Source organism: Stylophora pistillata, chromosome 6, assembly GCF_964205215.1.
Source record: "Stylophora pistillata chromosome 6, jaStyPist1.2, whole genome shotgun sequence".
NCBI classification, from domain to species: domain Eukaryota; kingdom Metazoa; phylum Cnidaria; class Anthozoa; order Scleractinia; family Pocilloporidae; genus Stylophora; species Stylophora pistillata.
In genome coordinates, this window is record NC_142524.1 from 8017300 (window position 1) to 8038501 (window position 21202).

Here is a 21202-nt window from a genome sequence, read left to right on the forward strand (position 1 = left end):
TTCATCCACCCATTAGAAGATGAAGCTACAACAAATTTAGCTTAAATTCTTCATTTGAGTAATTTGGTTTCTCTCTTAGCACCGGGAAAGACCATGGATAAAAGGCTTCAATTTCGTTCCATCTGCTTTCGCTGTTAAGCAAACTGAAACCTTTGTCTTCCAGTGACCAGTTGTTTTCATGGCTATGGTGTTGTGGCCGATGGAATCAACAGTCGTATTGGAAAGCATGTCTTGCCAAACGGCTGTTTCGTCCATTGCTATAATGTCACTGTCACTATAGGAGAACTTTACACGTAGCCGTCTTGCTTGTAACACGTATGCGATCAGTTTGTCAATTAATTTTTCGGGATCCTTTTGGGATTCCGTTTTCTTGCGCCGTATGCATAACCCATGTCTGGTCATGAACTTCTGCACCCACCCAATGCTTGCCGTGAATGTTGGAGGAAGTTCCATTTCCTTGCATTTCTCCTCGTGGAGAAACCTTGCTTTGCTTCTGATCATTTTCCTTGCTACACGAAAACCACTAGAGCGTGGTTCGTAGACCCATTCCAACAACACTTCTTCAATATCCAGATCAAAAGGCTTTCTTCCCGCCCCGGCAAGTCGCTTTCGCTTGCAACTAGCAGATTCTAATTTACTCTGGTTTGCTCGCCACTCTCGTATTCTCTTCCGGTCCACATTGAACTTCTTCGCTGCTTGATAGTTACTATTGCATTCCACGGCAAACCGTACGGCTTCTAGTTTAAATTCTGTTGAATAAGAATTTACCTTTTTGCCGGCATGAGACTGGGAAGCATCAGTCTCCATGTTTTTACACAAAGTGATCACAGTACGCAGCTGGTGTAAAGTGATGACGGTACGTGATCACGGTACGTGTAAGAATGGGTTTAGGATTGCAAGTGAACGTCATTGCTTGAAGCTGTTAATGATTCACCGAATGTAAGAACAATGCAAATGACATAAATTATGAGGAAGAAGCGGGAAAGCAGCTACGCGGCGAAATTACCAGTGGTAAATATCTACGATTATGGCTCGTTCTGACTATCACTTGATTTGGAATTCGATGTTTGTTTGTGAAGTGGAATTTTCGTCTGTTATACAAAGTCATCATGTTTACAAAGCGGCGTGGTCTCCAATCATAGGAGAGTCTCTGGCATGCAGGAATGATGACCGTAAAGAAGCTAAAGAACACGATGAATACGCAGTTGGGACTTACCTTGAAGCTGATAACAAACTTTTTAGGCATGTGCCGATGGAACTTTCCTTCCTTATATTCACATTTCTCAAAGCCCACCATCAGAATATAAAGTACAGGTAAAAGAAACTGGATCAAGAAGACTGGAAAACGGACTTGTTGTCCCTGGAGCGTTCCCAGCGAGAACAACCAGGAGAGCAATCGCCACAAAATTTGAAGAAAAGATAATTCGTTTGAAGGAATTATGTACTCACATGGACATAACAGTTGAGAAACTCAGACGAAGACCACTGTTTTTGTAATGCATTATTACGTACGGTATGTCGGCTATTAAAGGAAGATGAACCACGTTTGATGCGTATTCTGAAGGCGCTGTAATATTAGAACAGGGGCGCTTATTAGAATGAGGGCGCTTATTGGAATAGGGGTGCTTATTAACAAAAACACATTCGAAGGGGGTGCTTATTCAGAAGGGGGCGCTTACGCTGGAAGGAGGGCGCTAAATCGAATCATTACGGTACGCTAAACAGCAGTACTGGTGTGACAAACACACACGAGTTAAATGATCATGGGACGATTTTCTCGCAAAAAGAAAAACAGAGATCCTACGGAAAGTATTTTTTATTTCCAACGACGATTAATCTTCGAAGATTTACCTCTGTTCCGTTTTAAAATGTCACGGAAAGTCAAATTGTAAGTGAATGCAAATATGTGTTTTGGAGCTGTCAGTCTGCTTGTTTGTTTTCTGTAATGGCGTGTGTAAATCGGTTTTTCTTCCACCGAAAAGCTGAAGTCAATGAGACTCTACCTAGACACAAGGAGATTTAATGCGACTTTTATTCAGCGAATTCCTGCGTTTCTACGAAAGTGTATTTTAGGATTTTGAACTGGCGCTGAATAAAATTCTTTCTTAGCCTAAACTTATAAAATGGTTTGTATCTGGCGCATGTCAAACCCATTTGTAGCTTAAAGGTCAAACAGGGATTGTCAATCACTAAATTGGCTCGCCATTAAGTCTTGTGATCGCCTTCGTATGAAATTGTTTTTTTTGTTGTTGTTGTTGCTAATTCCGCGTTTTACTATTCCGCGCTTTACTAGTCCACGCTTTACTAGTCCTCGTTTTACTAGTCCTCGTTTTACTAGTCCTCGTTTTACTAGTCCAGTCCAGTCCAATCTATGCCTCGAAATACCATAGCCCTTTCTTCTGAGACGTTTCAGAGTAGCTTCTAGTATTCGACTGGGTTATCGATCACGTCTAAATACACGGTTGTGTTTACAAGTAAACATAATATGAGATAGGTTTCGCTTGATATTCCCCGATAGAAGGTTCAATCGTTAAGTATCGCTCGTAAATTGATCTCTTAAAGTTCGCGGACCGACCCGTTCCCAAAACGCTCCACAAGTTTTTGTGTGGGTCTACCGCGAACGGTGAGTGACTTTGTAGATGTATTGGGCGTACTAGCCATCGAATTTCTTTCGCGTACATCAAGCAAGGAATTGTCCCAGGCGGTGTACGCACTCTGATTGCGTTGCATCATGGTCGTAAAAGGAAAAGTGAGGATGGGCCGATACGGCTTTTTCGAATCGATACGATACCGAGTACGAAATTTACTTTTTTCTTCGATATCGATATCGATACCGATGTTAGGACGTCATGGAAACAAATAGTAAGTCGCGTGATCTGAGTGACTAAACGAGACACTCTCGCACGGTTTTCTGTTCAGTTCTCTATAGTAGCATCAACAAGAGAGTCCAACATGTCAAAAATCTTAATTTATTGGGACTCATTTTAAATTTTCCCGAGGAAACGAAGAAGAACGCAATGGTACAATCTTTCTACTTACTTATAATGTTAAGCAATCTGCAACTTTCACTTGCGTTCATGATCATCTGGCGTACACTGAAAGGATAGTCACTACATGTACTGGTCACTGATAATAACCAACCAAGGTTGACCGACTTATTAAGGATCCTGCGCTTCAATACACGATACATCAGAGACTCCCAGGCATACAGGACCATACTGCAGGGTGCCATGCTTTAGAACTATTTAACCTTTCTCAGTGCTTTTCTCGCTCGAGGTTTTTCTTTTGTAAGCAGGCATAGTTTGTGACTCATTTTTGTTACTCCAGACATGTCCTTGCAATGCCTGGATTGCTGTGAGTTGTGATTTTGTTGCCGTTGTACTGAGTGACTTTACATTTGCCTTTAATTAACAAATGGTAAACACCACAGCGTACACTATTGAGTTATGGATGCACGCGGGAGGTTGCTAAGCACGAAAGAAGCGTAAGAGTCGCTCGAGGCGATAGCCGAGAGCGACTCTAGCTTCTTGAGTGCTTAGCAAACCTCCCAAGTGCATCCATAACTCAATAGTGTACGCTGTGGTGTTTACCATTTGTTTTATAACATAACATTGATACATTGTAGCTAAAGAGTTCCCTTTTATTTAACAAATCTTACGTGACCAGAAAAAACAAGCGCGCGCGGAAAATAGTCTTTGCATTTGCTCACGTCAGCAGCGTACACCCATGGGCAAATGGGGGACGCTAAATTGACCAATCAGAGCGCGCGCTTTACTTTGGTTATGTTATAATATGTAATGGGGATTCACTGTCTGTTGCGGCGTTCCTTCGAAAGTTAAAACGTTTGACGGGCCTGCGCTACTCCCGTCATTCGTCCGTGACGAATTCGTTTTTAGGAGGCAACTGAAGTTATAAAGATTCGAATTCGAAACAGCAATCTGCCTAAGAATCTCAACACAAAGGGCAACAGTTACACTCACAATTGATGGCGGGATGAACGATTTCAGAGTCAGAAATTATATTCCTAGGCGCGACTTATTTAACAGGGAATTAACCCTTGACATGCAAACGCATATTAAAGAGACAGAGACCTCGTAATACACGGACTTTTTCCACCGAGCGTAAATACGGGATTTGTAAAGGGAGAAGCCCCACGCCTCCTAAGAACGAATTTGTCGCGCCCCACGTTTAGTAAAAACGTACAGAGTTTCAAAATACCCTTCGAGAATAGAGGAAACCTATACGAGGGTTTTGAGAAACGTATCTTTGGAGTTATAACTTCAGGAGAGAAGTATGCTCTGAAACAAAGAAAATAGCACGCACGCAAAAGAAAATATTGCCTTTTGTAACAATCTCATCCAGCATTGCCAGACCTCGAGAACATACAGATGGGGAAGTGACACCTCAAAACCGACTCTTACTATCACATCGCAAAGGAAAGTCATCAAGAGTTATCCTAATAAGAGCTAAACTTTGACGGTAGAAGATTTAAAAGCGCTAGCGAATGGTAGGAGACACACAGGCCTATCAACACCTTTCAACGGTCGACTGCCTTTTGCTTTCCGCCTTTCCGGCGTGTCGCCTCACACAAGGTATTTTATTTTATTTTATTAGTTTCGCCTGAATATATATACAATAAGAAAAATATTAATAAAAATATACATACAAAAATATCAATAGGAACATATATATACAATAAGAAAAATATTACAACAAATACAGGCAGGGGTGCCACGACAGCTAATTACTGTGGTCCCAATTTAAAAGCGATATTACAAAATATTTATAAATACAAGATCAAAAACAGCAACGAACACTTACAGACAAATTACAGGTTACATTACAAGAAGGACAGATTGATTTCCAGGTTTTGGCGTCCTCAGGGTCATACCACTTTGATAGAGCGGTAAAATAGTATTGGTACAGGATAGACTTGAATCGATTAATATTGAAGTTTAAGGAGAGTTCCAAATCGTTGGCAAGGCAGTTCCAAATTCTGACAGTTCTATTGAAAAACGATCTTTGAAAGGTCGTTGTTTGACATCTTCTTTGCAGAAAGTGAATGACATTAGGATTGCTATTAGATCTAGTGGTACGAGCTGAACGGATTTGGGGGAGAACTTCAGAATTTACATATTCTAAGCCAGTTACTGCTTTAAAAAAGAAAATCATGTCCAGTAGTTCATGCCAGTAGGAGATTGGGAGAAAGTTCAGTTTTATTAGCCTGCTTCTGTAAGATTCTTCACATTGAAAGGGCAAGCCCAGATAAACTTCGACGCACGCCTCTGAACTCGCTCTATCTTCCTCGACTGAGGGTTCCATACTTGGGTTGCATAACCAAAATAAGACCTTACTAGAGAAAGGTATATAGATCTTCTCACTATGCCACTCTTGATGAATTTTGTGTTGCGCCTTATAAACCCTAGCAGTTTGTTGGCTTTTGCGCATTGTTCGCTAGCTTGCTTCGTCCAGGTTAAGTCGTCTGTGACGAGTACGCCCAGGTCTTTTTCTACTTTGGTGATTTCGATGTCTGTTCTGCCCATGTCAGTAGTTATGGCGCACAGGATTCACCTTCCTCGTGACACGTTGCGCTTTGCATTTGCTGTAGTTAAACGGGAGTCCAGCAGAGCTGGACCAAGAAACAAGGTTAGAGAGGTCTTCTTGGAGATCTTTTGAATCGCATGGCGACTTAATTGCCTTGAATATTTTTGTGTCGTCCGCAAAAGTAGGTAGAGGTTTTCATAGATCAAGTGACTCTTTTCATTGCTCTAATTAAACTGTCCTTCATTCAGTGATCAAGATAGAAGATTTACCATACAACGCTGCGATTAGTTAATTTTCCTTCACATAGGAAAGGAGATTTTCAACACGATAGATAAATGTCCTTGCAGTAGTAACGCTATCTAAGGCAACACACTAAACGCAACAATGGGCCTTTTCGCTCCACAAAATGGTCTCAAACGCCATCACTTAAAATGCATGAAACATTTGTACCGTTGGAGCGCGTTTGAGCGCGTTTGGTCAGAGCTGTTGAAGAAGGGATCAAAGTGGCCATACAAATCTTTGAAAGGCTTCAAACTACGACGTACAACGAATTTGATCTTTTGGAAAACCGGTCTCAAATTACATGCTAAAAAACATTGCTTGCGTTTGTCCTTGAGAACGATATAATACGTGACAAATACGCACGGAAAATACTTCTACACGTTCAAAATACATCAAATCATATCTAGCTATAGTGAAAGGGAAAAGAAATGGCCTAGCTTTTACGGAATATTCAGTCAAACTCTGCCCATTTCTACCGCTTTTACCGCCATATTGAAAATATCGCTACCACAATGCAATGCAATCGGAGTGCGCACTCCGCCTGGAATTGTCCCGAAGGCAGCCATTGCTTTAAACCATGCGCTCTAGGGTTCATTCTACGCATGCGCTTACACTTCACGCATGCGCTGTAGTGGAACTGCGTTTTGTGACTGAACGCAAAAAAAAAAAAAAAATTAAGCCGAATTTATACCTCGGGCAGAGTAAAAATAAATTCTTCCTGCTGTCTGCCATACATTTCTTCTAATTTCTTCTCCTCACCTTTCTACTCGAAAAAAGACAGCTATTTGAAGGAGAGATTCGTTTTTGGTTCATCGTTAGCCTACAGTGCAGGCGTTTTATTCGGAAGAGTTGGCGTTACAAGTTCGTAATCGTTTATTTAGTTGGCTATATTTGATTTAGAGTCAGACTGGACGGTGGAGGAATGGCGCGAGTTTCTGGACAAACCACATGTTGAATTAGAGCAAAACCAAAAGCACTCTATTTTTTCGGTCCAATCATTAGCAACCATTAAAATTCTGACTGTGGGTTGGAGAGGTCTTCTAATATTTGTAGAGTAGCCAGTGGCTTTCACATTTTTATCGAGAAAAATTAATTCACTAAGGGTTTCTTATTCATTTGTACTTCCTGATTTGCCCATTTGGTAATTCATTTGTGCGGGGACTGGAGCTAATCCCGAGGGGATTAGAAGCATTTAAATACGCCCTTTGGTGTGTAAAGATTAAATAATCGTGTAATTAAAAGGAGAAGAATGTACCAGAATTTTTGACTTTTGTAAAAAAATGCAAATTGTTCCATTTCATGTGTCGACACCTAGCCTTCTAATTCTTCACCTCAGGCCACGAGTTCAAAACAGTCAAAAATTCTGGCACACTCTTCTCCTGTTGATTACACGATTATATAATCTTTACACACCAAATGGCGTATTTAAATGCCTCTAATACCCTCGGGATTAATCCCAGTCCCAGCACAAATGATTTACCAAATGGACAAATCACTTTTTATGAACTGGTGTGACTTTATTTCAAAGTTGCCCTCCTCAATGACAAATATTTTGCTGCGTTAATAGATGCACTTTCTTCTTTCCTAACACATCAGGTGAAGAATTATTTCCATATATTCTTTTAGCCACATCTGACGTATTTTCCATAATTTTTTTCTTATTTGCACTGTATCTTTGGTCCAAAATGTTTCTTTCATTAAACGATCACTTTTTTGTACACTTTTGACGACGGACTTTCCGTACCGGCCCATCCGAAAAAAAAATTTCACAAGAAAATCAAGTATTTTTTTTTTACCAAGAACAACTTCTAACACCCTTTGGTTTACATTTAGTATCACAGCCTGCCTTGGAAGGCTTTAAGGAGTGGGTCTGTTAAGCGACTACAATGTTCCTTAGGACATTCATTCTACAGTGATAGCATCAAAACTACAGCAAAGCTTTGCGCACAACACTGAATACAGTGTTTACAAATAGTAGGTAGTAATTCTAAATTAGAAGACTTAAATACAAAGCTAAGACTTTCAAGGGCAATGACATGCCAAAAAGTTGGTTTCATAACTGTAGGAAGAACTTTAGAAGTTCAGCCGCTGGCCTGAATAACATTCAGAAAGAAGATACGCGCATTTGATCATATTTTAATGTTCATTTGCGCTCTATAAGTTTTAAAACTATTATTATTAATTATTCATTATTATGATATAAACTTGGCTGCCTCAGTAGCAAATAGAGTTATTTCTGAAACAAGCCATGAAGATTCATCGGAGTAACTCCATTTACAATCGCTCGGCCCAGCTCTTTGAAATCTTTCGCGTTCAGCACCAATAGGGAGGTGGTCTGATCACGGGTATTTATCACGGACGACAGAACTACACCGTCATCTTCATCCTTCCCATCAGGCTTTTTCACGAACACAGGCTCAGAAGTAAATCCCTCGGGCTCCTCCCATGTGACGCACTCCTTCGTCTCGACATTGACCTTGATCAAATGGTCAAAAACAAACTCCTTCGTTCCCACGCCGTAGACGAACTTGTACTCTTTGCCGTTCTTCTCAGCATAATTGAACTGGGGCAAGTCTAGCCCTGCGTTCAATAAAATGTAGTCAAGCCCATCTGCCCGCTTAGCAAGAGATTTCTTCTCCTTTGCCTTTCCGCCGAGTTCTGCCAGGGGAAGCTCGTAGCGACGAACTTCTGCAAGGGGAACTTTCCTTTTGACAGTCTTCTTGGGGGTTCGCACGTTATGTAGGTAAAGATCGTCGATAATTTGACTGTCTTGGTAACAGCAAGCGTCGAGATGAATCTTGCCGTCTTTTTCGAAAGCGTTGACGTGGTGAAACACGAAAAACGGCTCTGTTGTGAAGACACCAACATGTTTTCCTTTATTCCTGTCGATTACTAGAAACCTTGAGGGTTGGTTCGGATTCCAGTGGAGCCAATCCGCAATACTTGACTCGAACAATCTGGTCGTCAGAATTCGCAATAAATTCCACGATAACGGTGTTTCGGTGAGTACAAGATAATTCTCCGTGAGAACGAAGCTGTGCATGTAGCCAAGGCCACTGGCTTGCGGAATGGAACAAAGGACTTTACCGCCATCTAAAGGTTTCTCGTCCGATTTCCCAGAGGATGGTGGTATCTGGAAGATGTTGTAGGAGGAGGAGGGACCAAATTGGATGGAAACGTTAAGAACAGAACCATCACGGGTTATCTGAGGATGAGCGGCTGCGATATTGATTCTGGCATCGCCTATGAAAAAGCACCTTATAGTCAAAAAATGGGTTGTTTAAATGAAAACTACATACATACATGCATGCATGCATACATGCATACATGCATACATGCATGCATACATGCATACATACATACATACGTTAGTTGACTACTCCCCATGGGGGCTTTTAAGGGCCAATTCCAACCCATCCCACCCCAGGGGAGGACATCCACAACACAGTAATCTCGTGCGTGGGAAATTAACGTCTCCTACCCCTAACCCTGCAGGAGACGGGGCCTGCAGTTGATTCGTCCTTATCCGAGAAGACTAGAATATCTATCGATTTCTTGATTATAGAAAGGTAGCAAATTCTCCTCACTTATTTTAAGACCATGAGTATTGGTACGGAAGTAAGTATCTTGTTCATTTTCTGACGGATCGTTTTGTTTCTCAATTCATTACAGCTTGGAAAAGGTCACCGCCTCCTGAGACATTCCTCATATAAATTGCTTTGGCCATGAATCTACTTCAATCGGAGCATTGCGTCGTGTTCTTGAGAGTAAGGACTTTATGAACCATAACGCGTCGCAGCCTGAAACGTCACCGGATGTAATTTGCTCACACAGTGCTTCACTGCGCATGCTTGACGCCAAACTGCAACGCGTCTTCTTCACGTTCAGAACACGAGATTAGCACTTGCAGCGTTTCCAGAAAACGTGAGTAGTTTATAATGAATTTGAACTAGAATTAAATTTTCTTATGCTACTTCATAGGCAAAACTGTTTTTCTGAGTCCATGAAAGTGTTATTTATTGTAAAAAATACCAAACAAACATTTTAATTTGCAGTTTACTGCAGGTCAATTGGTTACAGCTACGATGAATGGACAACACGCATACCCGCCGAGTTCGATTTCAAAGTCGAAAACTGTCAAGTAAGTCCAATTTAGTTCATTAGAAGATTCAATTTCCTGCCCTGCTTAACTATACGATGAAGGTGAGTTTACACTATATTTATGTTCTTCATTGAAAACAAACTAACGCAGACTGTTCTTTTCTCACGCAGTAATGTGATGTACTGAACAAGCGAGTATGATGTCCTGTTATGCAGAGGTTGTTTCCGAGAATCCGTTCAAAACAAGAAAGGGTTCGTCGCAAAGCGAAATTTGGGATAGAATAGGCAAACAATAAAGCTTCCCTTGCCTCTCTGAATGTTGCCATTTATGACGTATAACAGCAGCTATAAAACGAAAATATGTTTAGCGGAGTTAAAACGATTTGCACAGCTCTGTCTCTGTCGTCACGTTCGCATCGGTAACTTTGTTTTTTCCCGCGCTCGTGACGGCGTTCTCGCCCCGGGCCCTTCTCGGTTTCGGTGTTTTCAAACTGCGTCGCGTTCTGGTTCGTAAAGTCCTTACTGAAGCACCGCAAACGCGCGGACAATAGCTGGCGTTACTTTAAGAAACACCACAGCCGGTTCATCGAGGGCCGTTCACTTTAAAAGTGGCGCTGAGACTTTCAGTTTGCCATCATTCATTTTACGTTCCTGTTCTCACGTTGGAAAAGAAAATCTTGGAAGGTTGTAAAGGGCATTTCTCAGGTATTCCAAAATAGCTACAAAATGATGAGAAGAAAACTGTAGGTGGAACTCAATAAAGAACCTATAAACGATAGCGTTTCCGAGACCTATGCCTAAGAACAAGGGCAAAGTCTTTTTTTTTTCTTTATCCTTTACGGAACCATATTCTGAAACACACCTGTGTATTACTTAAACGGCAAGAGATAAACTAACAGAAAAACCCTGCACCAAATTAGAACCTCCCTGATTTGGTTAAATAAAGGGAATCCCTTTCCAGGTTAAAGAGAAGAGCCACGCGTTTTATTGTAGGTAGAAACAGTGATCTGTGTTACAAAGATCGTCTGATTAAACTAAATTTGCTTCCGCTAAATTATTGGTTAGAGTATCTAGGTTTAGTTTTCTTTTATAAGTACTTGAAAGGAGATGTAATTTTTACACTACACTTTAATGAATATTTTTCCTTTCTAAGGGGGTGCTATCGCCGAGCTAGCTCTGAACTTTATCCTAGAACAAACAGAACTCGCACCTCACTTTTCCGTGATTTTTTCTTCAACAGAATTACCATTTTGTAGAATAGTATTCCTGATGACATTAAGTTAGCTACTTTCCTGGACTCCTTTAAGCGCAAGCTCAAATCTTTCTTCTTCTGGCGTCTGCATTATGTTTTTGGTGGGGATAATATTCGCTCATACAAGATTATTTGTCCAAAAATGCAGAAGAGTGAATATAAGAAACGCATGTTCTTGTTAAGATGCTTTTATCTGATCATATATATGTTTTGTTTTTTTAGGTTTATGGGGTTGGGTAAGGGGGTTGAACCTTGTAGGGGATGCTATATCCTTTTGTTCTAGCACCTGTATATATTCTATATATATTCTGTATATATTCTATATATATATACAAATCTTGAGATAAATAAATAAGTTTTGCCTGAGACTCTAGAGGAGAGCCCTTAAAACCGAAGAAGACTGATTAATATAAATCTACTCCCATTCTATCACAGATGCTGCAATCTGATTGGCTATGTCTCTTGCTGTCTATTCTGGATAGTAAGTCAAGTGAATATCACTTGGAGTGACGTTTTTAAATAAATAGTCAATAAATAATCAATAAAAGCAACCCTGCCTTTAAATTACGACTGTTAGATGTGTGCTCAATCAATAAGGTCTTTCGCTCTCGATTTCGACGTGATATGGTTCACTCCGACTTCACCCTGATCATTTGCCACGCGAGAGAACTCTCGAGCTAATAACCTTCATGTTAAATAGTGATAATGGAATATATCTGTCTAACTATTCCCGCGTAACTCTCAACTGTGGTTACCTGGAAACTCCGTTGTGAGGTCAACTCTATTCAGAGTTTCCAAACTCTGTGGATCAAATTCATGCCAGAAGTTCGTCTCGGTAGTGGCGTACAGTTTGTCTTTCATAGGAAAAATATTCACGTTCGTGTTGTCCAAAGCAACGTACCCATGCCAAAACTTCGTGAAGAAACGGGAAAAGATATTCCGGCACGGATCTGGGGGAATAAAGGTACCGAATGCCAAGTGATTTGCGGAGCCGTGTTTCAGAGAATCTGCGTAATTATCGCCCCGTATGAACCTGTTGCTGTAGGTCACATGGCCATCCTTTATCTGGAAACGGTGCAGAAGTGCTTGGCCGTCGAACCAGTGATTGAACGGGATGTCGCCGCACTCGAACTTACCAGGCCCATTCCTAATTAAGGTTCCGTTCAGCCAGGAGGGAATCTTACCCCTTATCTCCGCATCGACTGGCTCAGGACGTTCTTCGACGGACTGGAACAGGCACGCAAGACCCTCTGCAGTAGTCATGGTGAAATCTTTCAAATTTAGAGATGAAATTAGAAACTGATTCTTCTTACCCAACAGGCACAAATATAAGAGTACAGATGCAAAGAAATTCCAGGGAGGGGGGGGGCATTCCCCACAAAAATCACCACTGTGTCCTTGATACCTTTAACTCCTTAACTACCACGAGTAAACAAGACAGAATATTTCCAAACAATATCAAGTAGGAAGTGATGAAATTTAAGAAAAATATGAATTAGGGAGATTGATAGCTGATCCACTACATGGGAGCTGTGTGAATTTGAAAATACAGTGGACAAATAAGCACGTGGCGAGCTATAGTTACTTTCGGTTTTTTTTCTTTTGACTAAATATGTCTTAAACTGCGTGGAAGTTCTTTGTCGTAAACATTACTGCGCAAAATTTGCCCAACGTGTTCTTGAGAAGTAATGTAAAAAAAACATCAAGGGACGTTGCAAGAACAACACGCTAAAACATGTCACGAAATGTTATCCCCATTATGAATCTAGATCGATACCTAACCATTCCATTTTACTTTCAATAAAGGCTGATAGTTTCGAAAGAAACTGTTTGGGGCTGCGTCGGTGGGAGTAACGAAATAATTTGGATATATCAACAAAGTTGAAGTGGTAAATTGGCCACCGTAACGATTACAAAAGCTGACGTTTCGAGCGTTAGCCCTTCGTCGGGGCGACGACGAAGGGCTAACGCTCGAAACGTCAGCTTTTGTAATCGCTACGGTGGCCAATTTACCACTTCAACTTTGTTGATATATCCATTTTACTTTCAGTTGCTTGTCTCTTCGGCCTTTTGAGACTTGAGGAAATCCCGAACCATTCCAGTTCCAGTTTGTGTTCGAATTGGACTTTGAGTTTAGGTTATAATGGTAAAAACTCCCACCATCATGGGAGATTGTTGTACTTTGGCACTTGTAGTTTAAGCCTCTGCTGTTAATGCCGAGGGGAGTTTGCTCTCTGCGGGAAATATTTATCTCTTTCCACTTTGATGTTAATTTTCCAGGAAACGCCGTTAGTCCATTGAAATTTCCTATACGTTGAGAACTAACAGCTGATATTGTGTGACGGGATCGTGCGGTTCTTTTTTTTTTTAGCCAACCCTGCGCCTTAGTTGTCATTATTCGCCGTTGTTTGGTCTCGTCACGCAACACATGCTATCCGACGAGACCAAATGGAGGAGACTAACCCTGCCTTTTTTGTTATAAAATTCCTCCTCACCCGCTGCGAAGATCGAAATTGCTGCTTTCTATAAGTTAAGTTTAGTGGCGATGTTGATGTATTTTTCGATCCTGAGCCTAGTCGTGTCTGTTTCCGAAGTCATTTTTTTTTTTAATTTTCGCCGCAGAGGTTCTTGTTGTTTGTCGAATGAGATATTTTAATGCACAAAAAAGTGTCTTTGAGAACGAGGTTTCGCATCTATTTGGCCGCTAGTGGCGTTATTCCTTTCACACAGCGTTGAATTTTTAACAAATTTCGTTTTAACTGAGGTAATCTGATTTTAAAATTATAAAACCAAACGTAACTCGAAGTCGAAGTCTCCGGGTTCAACCCGAAATCCATTTAGAGGTGCGACTCAAACACTGGAATCCAAACCCCATTAAACCCTACTGCCTCAATCAAGGTTTCTGAAATTTTCCAGAAAGTTTTCCTTTTACAATTAAATGTGCAGCTCGAACAGTCTATGAAAACTACATTGATTTGGGTTCTCACAGTTAAAATCAAACATGATAATGATTATTTATAAGCTGCACTTCTATCTCAGAATGCTGTCGCGTGACAATTTTTGACATTAATTCACACACCAAGAGTGTTTTGAAGAAAACAAATTCATATCATATTTGGTTCGCTAATTGTTTTTTTTTTTTTCGCACTTTTCACGACAAACTGTTCGCTCTCACAGTGCAAGTGAGAAAAACGATAAAGGAATATCTGTGAAAGTTCGTATTTAAGTTGAATCTATTCTCGATGACTAGGTAAAGTTTCACTTTTTCACAACGTGATTCGAAATTCTGGGCCTGGTGCGAAATGTTAACACAAAACAACGACATAATTTGATTAAACGAGAGATAAATCTCCACCTACATCAATTCTTATCCAGTTGAGACTGCTTATGTCTACGGAGGTATATCTTTCGAAAAGGAAAAGATTAAGTTTCCTATCGGACCTGTCCATGCGAAGAAAACTGTTGCATAATTGAAAATCTGAAGCACGAATGCATCGAACACGAGGCTGTTCCATGCGTAAATATTCCTCGAATCTACCATAATGGCTCCCAGAAGACGACAATTCAGTGATAATACAGCAATGGCGACGAGACAGAATAGCATAAAGATTTGAAATATTGCAGAGCCATAACAAGGAGGAAATATTTGAACAAACAGCTGCATTAATTGTTGTCACAAATTCAACGAGAAAAAGAATGTGATAATGACTCGTGTCCTTCCAGCTGAAAATTTTTTACCTCAGGCTAAGAACGACACTTAGCAAGGAAAATCTTCTTACCTTTTTAAATAGTATCTTCCTACAACGCTGGACAAGCCGATATACGTTTGTGTCCTGTTTAGAGGTAAATCTGACCACATTAACACTCCAGCTCTGGAACACCTTGGGATATGTTGTGTAGCAGTGCATGTTCTGTCTTGTCACGCCACGAGCAAATCACGTTACAGACGCGTCGACATTAATCTGGGAGACTGGAGCCGAGTACACAAGGTAGGCTTCACGCCGGTTTCAGTTTGGCGTAATTCATCACAGAAACTGTTCTAGTTAGGTGACTACACTCTATCAAAAAAAAAAAAAACCAACGTAAAAACGGGCGACAGAATAAAAGCGTTTCCGAGTCTCCCTTTGTCACAGGCAAAACTGAAACAAAAAATAAAGTGTCCATGCATATGGGTCTCAAGAATATTACCAACTGCTGATATGAAACGCAAGTTACAGGTCTGGGGTGGGCTGTTTGTATTCGAGTTTTGAGCTCCTATGGAGTTGAACCTCTCCCTAGCTGGACTCTGAGTTGGGGTCAAATTTAAAACAACTTACAAAGTTCAATTGGATCATGTGAAGTTGGACATTGACCCGCATGCGATATAAGAAGTAATTTCGCAAATTAAATTTTCAAAATGTTTTCCGCAAAAAGCACTCATACCTTCATTCTTTTCTCTTGAAGGTTCAAGTTATCGGAAGTGGACTGCAATTAGCGTTCCAAGGGGTTAACGTCACCGCGCTCATCTGAAGAAGCTCTTCAGGAAGTGAAATGAATCCTCACAAGGACATCGTCACGAAACAGAGAGTCACGCTAAAAAGTTCGACTTGGAACTTTTAAATGTGCACTCGCCGGGAATGTGGGGAATGGAGGGGAGAGAGTGTATGGTTTCTCGTGGCTACATTCCTTCCAGTCGTGTAGGCCATCTTTCATCTTAAAGGAATAAGGTAGCTCTCGGTAGTTGACAAACTATCGATGCATTTTTTGCCCGGAGTAATATAGTCCCTTCGGACATGTTATAAAAAAACTTCACAAAAAGCCGGATTCTGACCCCTTTTCTGTACTACTCTTTACTTCAAAAAAAAACTTCTTCACCGTTGTAAAACTTCTTAAAAATCTGTCAACGCGGCGACTTAACTGAGTTGGGCAAAGCTTCTCCCAGTCTTATGACTATAAAAAATCACAGCAATGATCACGTGCGACCTGTGGTAATGTATAAAGGAACTTCACGGTAACTTTAACATGTTAAAGTTTTGAGCCAAAGCTTGTCATTTGGAATTCGTTTTACCATCGATATGACCCGGCATAGAGCCCCCAGGCGCTTTTATTATCCTGAAGAATTCAGTTGCATGAGGGCCGAAGCAATGGTGTGACTCAGGACCGGAAAAAGCCGCACTCGACACCTTTGGCCCTCAAGATGCAGTGCATCAGTTTTGCATCTTGCATCTTGAAGAATAAGGAAGAGTGGTGATCTTATGATAAAATGCTCAGTGACTTTAGTTTAGCTTAGTTTGATCACACTGGACGGTTAAACATGTGGTTCTCGATCACGACGTAAGGACCTCGCTGCTCTCTTTCCGTCTGTTTTGAATTGGAGCCATATGATGACATATATTTGCCCCGTCCGGGCCGTTCTTACTCAGTCAATAAGAAAATACGTAATGATCGGCCGGCGCCCAAGGTCTCTTACTCATTCTTTCGTGTTCTTCTATTTTACAGAATTAGTGTTTTGTTCAAGTCTAAAGTGCAGGGTTTTGTATGTTACAAAACGTGATCTAAAATACTTTTAGTGATGAAGTTCCTTTATATGGTATATAAAACCCCGGGGAGGGGGGGGGGGACTCCCATATGAAACAGACGGGGATGCTCGTTGGAAATTTCAAATTTAACCCCTAAAAGAGACCATCTGGGCGTGGCTTAAGCAAATTTTGACCCCTAAAAGAGACCGCTCATGTTCATGCATTGTCTCTTTGGCACTTGGTAAAATAGAAAACTAGTTAATGTTGAGGTAATACGGTAAACAAAACAAGTTAAAATGAAAATTTTGCTTCTGTTTCTCTTTGCGTAATTCTGTATTTCTTCGCGGAACCCTAAACGAGACCTTGGCGGCTTGAAATATTGGCAATTTGCCTAGCACCCTAAGCGAGACCAAAATCCAAAATTTACACCCCCAAGCGAGACGACGAGCATCCCCGTATGAAACGTGATAGTATTATCTACTGGTGTCAGTTCTAGTGTATTCCCGGGGGATTAAGGTGCCTTATTGGGGTGATCAATATGGTCCATACCGCTGACGGTTAAAAAATTTTGGCCTTTTTACAGCAATCGGTCACTATATTTCCATTGCTGACAAAAGAAAGATCTTAACGTCGAACACTTTTTACGACTGGAGGTAAAAATTCGTCAGTTTTACGCCTAACAGCTAAGTTTTTTGCCGTTTTTCGACTAATGGTTAACCACATTGAGTCTTGATTAACACCTTTCTACCCTTTGTGACGCTTAGCAAAACGTCCAAGCGCTTGAGAAAATGTCAAAGCCTGGTTTGCGAAAGATAAAATTTTTAGTGAGTATTTAACAAACTTTATGTAGCTTTAGGTATTCATTCTTAGGATTGTACTGACGGCTTCAATATTTCATTAACTGAAATAACTCACGGCAACAGTTGTGAACTTGACACAAGACTTGTTTAAAAGTTCGACAATTTGGTTAATTAAAGCCTGTATGTACCTAAGCAGTGTTTTAAAGATATCAGAGATTCAAACTATTTACACGAAGTAACTAAATAACACTTACAGAAAATTCTGTAGGTCTTGTGCTGAGTTTCTCCTAAAACCAAAGTGGAGGCATTCATGAATAAAAGCTATAGGTAAACTCTAAGTGAAATCAAAAAGTACACGTAAATATAACCATTCGTTTTTGTGGAATGCGCAATTGCAAATGTCGCACAAATACCACGTTTTCACAAGTCAGAGGTGAACTAACACGTCAGCAAAAGATAGTAGCTCTCTTTGCAAATACAAAATCTCATATATTGTGCTTTCCTGTTATAAACGTTCAGTTTTTAAACGGTGTGCAAACCTCCCTCCTGTTTTCGCTCTTCGGCAATTATCGCACCCCGGTTACCGACAGAACGCCTTTAACAGGGTGACAAAACGAACAACCAGACCGAATTAATCGCTGAACAAATTCCCTAATTCTTCTTGGTGGACAAAATATAAAGGAGTAGAAAAATAATGACTCATCATCTTTTTCTTAAAACCGGATATTTTATCCAAAAGTTAACACTGTACATACCATTATTAATATTGAATGCCATTAGTTACAGTTGAGTGATGTCAACTTCAATTATATTTAGACCTTTATTTAATATTGTACTGAAACAAAAAGATTTTAACTCAGGTAAAGTTTACAGCACAATCTATGGAAACCTCAATACGAACTAGTGAATGAGACTCCACCTAAGAGAATGCTGTTGTAGTTCCAGGAAACTTCAAGCTTCCGTTCTTTCCGAGAGCTTGTAACGCACCGGTTACGTAACCATTCTCGATACAATCTTTTGACGCATTCCGTCACTCTTATAGTTAAAGTTACGTTTGGAATATTTTCATACACAAAAGCAAAATTCTGAAGTCCAACTATGAAAAATTTAACCTTTCCTTATCATTAACAATCTTTACCAATTTTCCCCGGTTTCATATCATTAAAAAAATATTTTCTTGTGTGAATGTCAATCAAACTGAAGCTTCATCCATTATGTTCATCGAAAGAATGTGTATTGAATCATTCTCTAAGATGCTTATATCTAAAGAATGTTACGAAAACACATCAATTTTCTGCGGTTGTAAAACGTGTTCAAGGCTCTTGAATAGCCCCAGGGCATTTCTCAGAAATCGAGGAAGGAAAGGCGACAAGGAAAAATAAATTCTGAATTTCGTGATAAAGTTCTCGATCACTTTCTTCTGCTCAAAATGTACTTCTCTTTGTTTTCTTCATCTGCACATTGTCATTCAAAAACTCGGCTGAAAATGCAGGCGATTCATTGAAAGAATGCGTGACTATATTATATTCGATAAGACCTAAAAGATTTGCATAGAACTTGAATAGGATGCAGTAGCGGGTGGTAGTCTTTAAAGGCAATTTTCATCCTATTCAAAGTTTTCAATTTAAGCAAACAAACAGCGACAGAACCGAAAGTAAATCTCTGATAATTTGAACCTATAATACCTTACCATTACCGATTTGAGTACTTTAAATTCATACTTTGTACAATTGAAATAAAACCGTACGTTTAGACAGTGTGTATACTGCTGTCCTGAGAAGAGGCATGGGATGATGTCCTATGAGTTTGTGGGGGAGATAACTCCATCTGGGAACTGAAAGGTACTCTTCCCTCCTTTTCCCTTTCCATATAATTGTACGTCTCGTCCCTAAACGTGAATCTTCCTTCCCCAGGGTTGGCAACGTCCGTATTGCTAAGCAGGAATCCATCTGTCCGCCTCTTCCCGTGAACAACGTGGTAATATATAAACAGCAGAACGTTTATAAAAAGGATTCCGCAGAGGACGGCGAGAACGATGTTTACGTTCAAAACTTGACAGTGAGTAGGATCAAACTTGTCAGGGTTGCATGATGCGTTTCCTTTGTTTGTTAAACGAAGAAATAATGAAATAACAGCGGGTCCGGCGAATCGACCGAGTGCCTCAGCGAGGTTGAAAAACCCAAGGAAAACTCCTCGGCGATTTCGGGCCTCATCGCTGAAATCGGTGATCTTTTGCGAGTAATAGACACCCGCTCCAGTGAAGAAGAACGCTCCGCCGGAAGTGGAGAGAGCAACCGCTCCAAAGTAAAAGCCATTCTTCAAACGTTCGTCGGATAATCTGTAATCAATAAGCAAAACAAATCCCCAGACATTAACAATCAACCCAAGGATTGAGAACATCGCAGGGGAGACTTTTCGGTGAATTGTTGCCCGTAGGAGAATTCCAGCAACAACGAAAGCGATTTCGCCGGAAATAAAAACTTTCCATAGATCTCTCTGAGACGATATCAGGTGGTATTGTCCAAAGGCAAGGGTAAATAAATCGCTAATAATTCCCCAGAAACACGCCGTTCCGAAAAACATTGACAACATCAACACTGCTGAGTGGACAATGAGTCTTTTTGCCTCTCTGCAATTAAACTTCATTGCCATGTGTGGCGCCATTGGGTTCTTAAAAAAGAATTTTGTCAGTGGTAACATGATCAACACAACATTCGCGGTCGCCAACCAAGCTGGGGTTGTATACAAGTTAAATATTTTACTAGTCGTTGTGGTCGTCTCTTCATGACCTGCCAGAAGAGGTACAAGAAACATTTCAATTAGAGGTCCTCCTAAAAGACCAATTGCTTGGGCAAGCTTGAAACTGGCCACTGATTTTCCACGGGTTTCTCGTGGAGTCGTGTTCGTCAAGTAGATTAGCGAAAGGGTCACCGAACCCGCGCCAAGGCCTGCTACAAACCGACCGACAAAAACCATATGAAGCGACTGCGCCAAAACGGATAAACCATACAAGACATTTCCCGTTACATTAATAATCAATGACAACATCACGACGAATTTTAAGCCACGTAAATCCGAGATGTACCCTAGTAGAGGCGAAACAACGGCTTGAGCAAGAGCGTAACTACCAAACATAAAACCATACAAAGTTGCGCCTCCACCGAGCGACTTCCACAACAGTTTCACTGACAAAAGCACAACAGAATAGTCCAACGCCATTGTAAAACCAAAATAATGGACGGCAAAGGTTGATAGAAGGTTCTTTGTCGACATTGTGAAGCCTGTCAACCGGCTTTCCGCACAAAACGACCAGTAGTATGCGATCAAAGTTACTATTCATCCAGTTCCTGTTTCTTCAGTGAATGTCGAGAGAAGGCTGGGCAGAGGTCAGGCGCAACCACGTGGCGTATCGAACGCTTCACGCTTGATCATACCAGTCTCGCGTTGTACATCAGTCAACCTTTCACTAACCTTTATTTGGGCTCGTAATTTTTTTCTTTTTCTGTCAGAACAAGTATCTCAGTTATTCAGCGAAAGGAAACACACTGTTCTGAAAGCGACATCTCATCAGTCTTGTTGATAACGGCTATGAAATTCACGTCCAACAATTCAGTAAATGAGAATATCATCATACAGATGAGCATTGTTATGGTCACTCAACTGACCCGACTTGCGTCAGTAGAACGCCCCCTTACGCCCACATGAAAATAGTCTACGTGATTGGT

The 21202-nt window shown here is 40.7% G+C and overlaps 2 protein-coding genes and 1 long non-coding RNA gene across 14 annotated transcripts in view; 1 reads left to right on the plus strand and 2 right to left on the minus strand.

Annotated features, from left to right (window-relative positions):
• The window catches only part of LOC111324673 (uncharacterized), a 48898-nt gene extending 37155 nt beyond the window's left edge, over nt 1-11743 (plus strand). For 9 of the 10 annotated variants that reach the window (XR_015988888.1, XR_015988880.1, XR_015988881.1 and 6 more), the window contains 3 exons: nt 9499-9750; nt 9882-9967; nt 10099-11743. This is a non-coding gene — a long non-coding RNA (uncharacterized LOC111324673). The remainder of the gene's footprint in view (nt 1-9498; nt 9751-9881; nt 9968-10098) is intronic. The other variant, XR_015988887.1, reaches the window with a different exon arrangement.
• LOC111324579 (retinal Mueller cells isomerohydrolase) lies at nt 7591-15099 on the minus strand. The gene is made up of 3 exons (XM_022928216.2): nt 14959-15099; nt 11935-12450; nt 7591-9069 (listed from the first exon to the last, which is right to left on the minus strand). Exons 2-3 carry the CDS (start codon nt 12440-12442, stop codon nt 8057-8059), a joined length of 1521 nt encoding a protein of 506 aa, XP_022783951.2. The 5' UTR covers nt 12443-12450; nt 14959-15099; the 3' UTR covers nt 7591-8056.
• Nucleotides 15100-15137: 38 nt separating this feature from the next.
• Nucleotides 15138-21086, minus strand: LOC111324491 (major facilitator superfamily domain-containing protein 8). 3 transcript variants are annotated; one of them, XM_022928099.2, is made up of 3 exons: nt 19225-21086; nt 17732-17764; nt 15138-15237 (listed from the first exon to the last, which is right to left on the minus strand). In XM_022928099.2, exon 1 carries the CDS (start codon nt 20748-20750, stop codon nt 19227-19229), a length of 1524 nt encoding a protein of 507 aa, XP_022783834.1. In that variant the 5' UTR covers nt 20751-21086; the 3' UTR covers nt 15138-15237; nt 17732-17764; nt 19225-19226. The 3 variants fall into 3 exon arrangements, with proteins under 3 accessions (XP_022783834.1, XP_088581714.1, XP_088581713.1); XM_088725588.1 differs by lacking the exon at nt 15138-15237 and adding an exon at nt 15733-15871; XM_088725587.1 differs by lacking the exon at nt 15138-15237 and having other exon boundaries at nt 17480-17764.
• Between the last annotated feature and the right edge of the window lie 116 nt (nt 21087-21202).

What these genes read in the sequence shown, in the direction of transcription:
- LOC111324579 (XM_022928216.2), bottom strand. Translation starts at nt 12,442, where the DNA reads ATGACTACTGCAGAGGGTCTTGCGTGCCTGTTCCAGTCCGTCGAAGAA. An exon ending in CCTCACAACGGAGTTTCCAG is followed by an intron (nt 9,070 to 11,934) that starts GTAACCACAGTT and finishes GCTTTTTCATAG; the next exon opens with GCGATGCCAGAATCAATATC.
- LOC111324491 (XM_022928099.2), bottom strand. Translation starts at nt 20,750, where the DNA reads ATGTCGACAAAGAACCTTCTATCAACCTTTGCCGTCCATTATTTTGGT.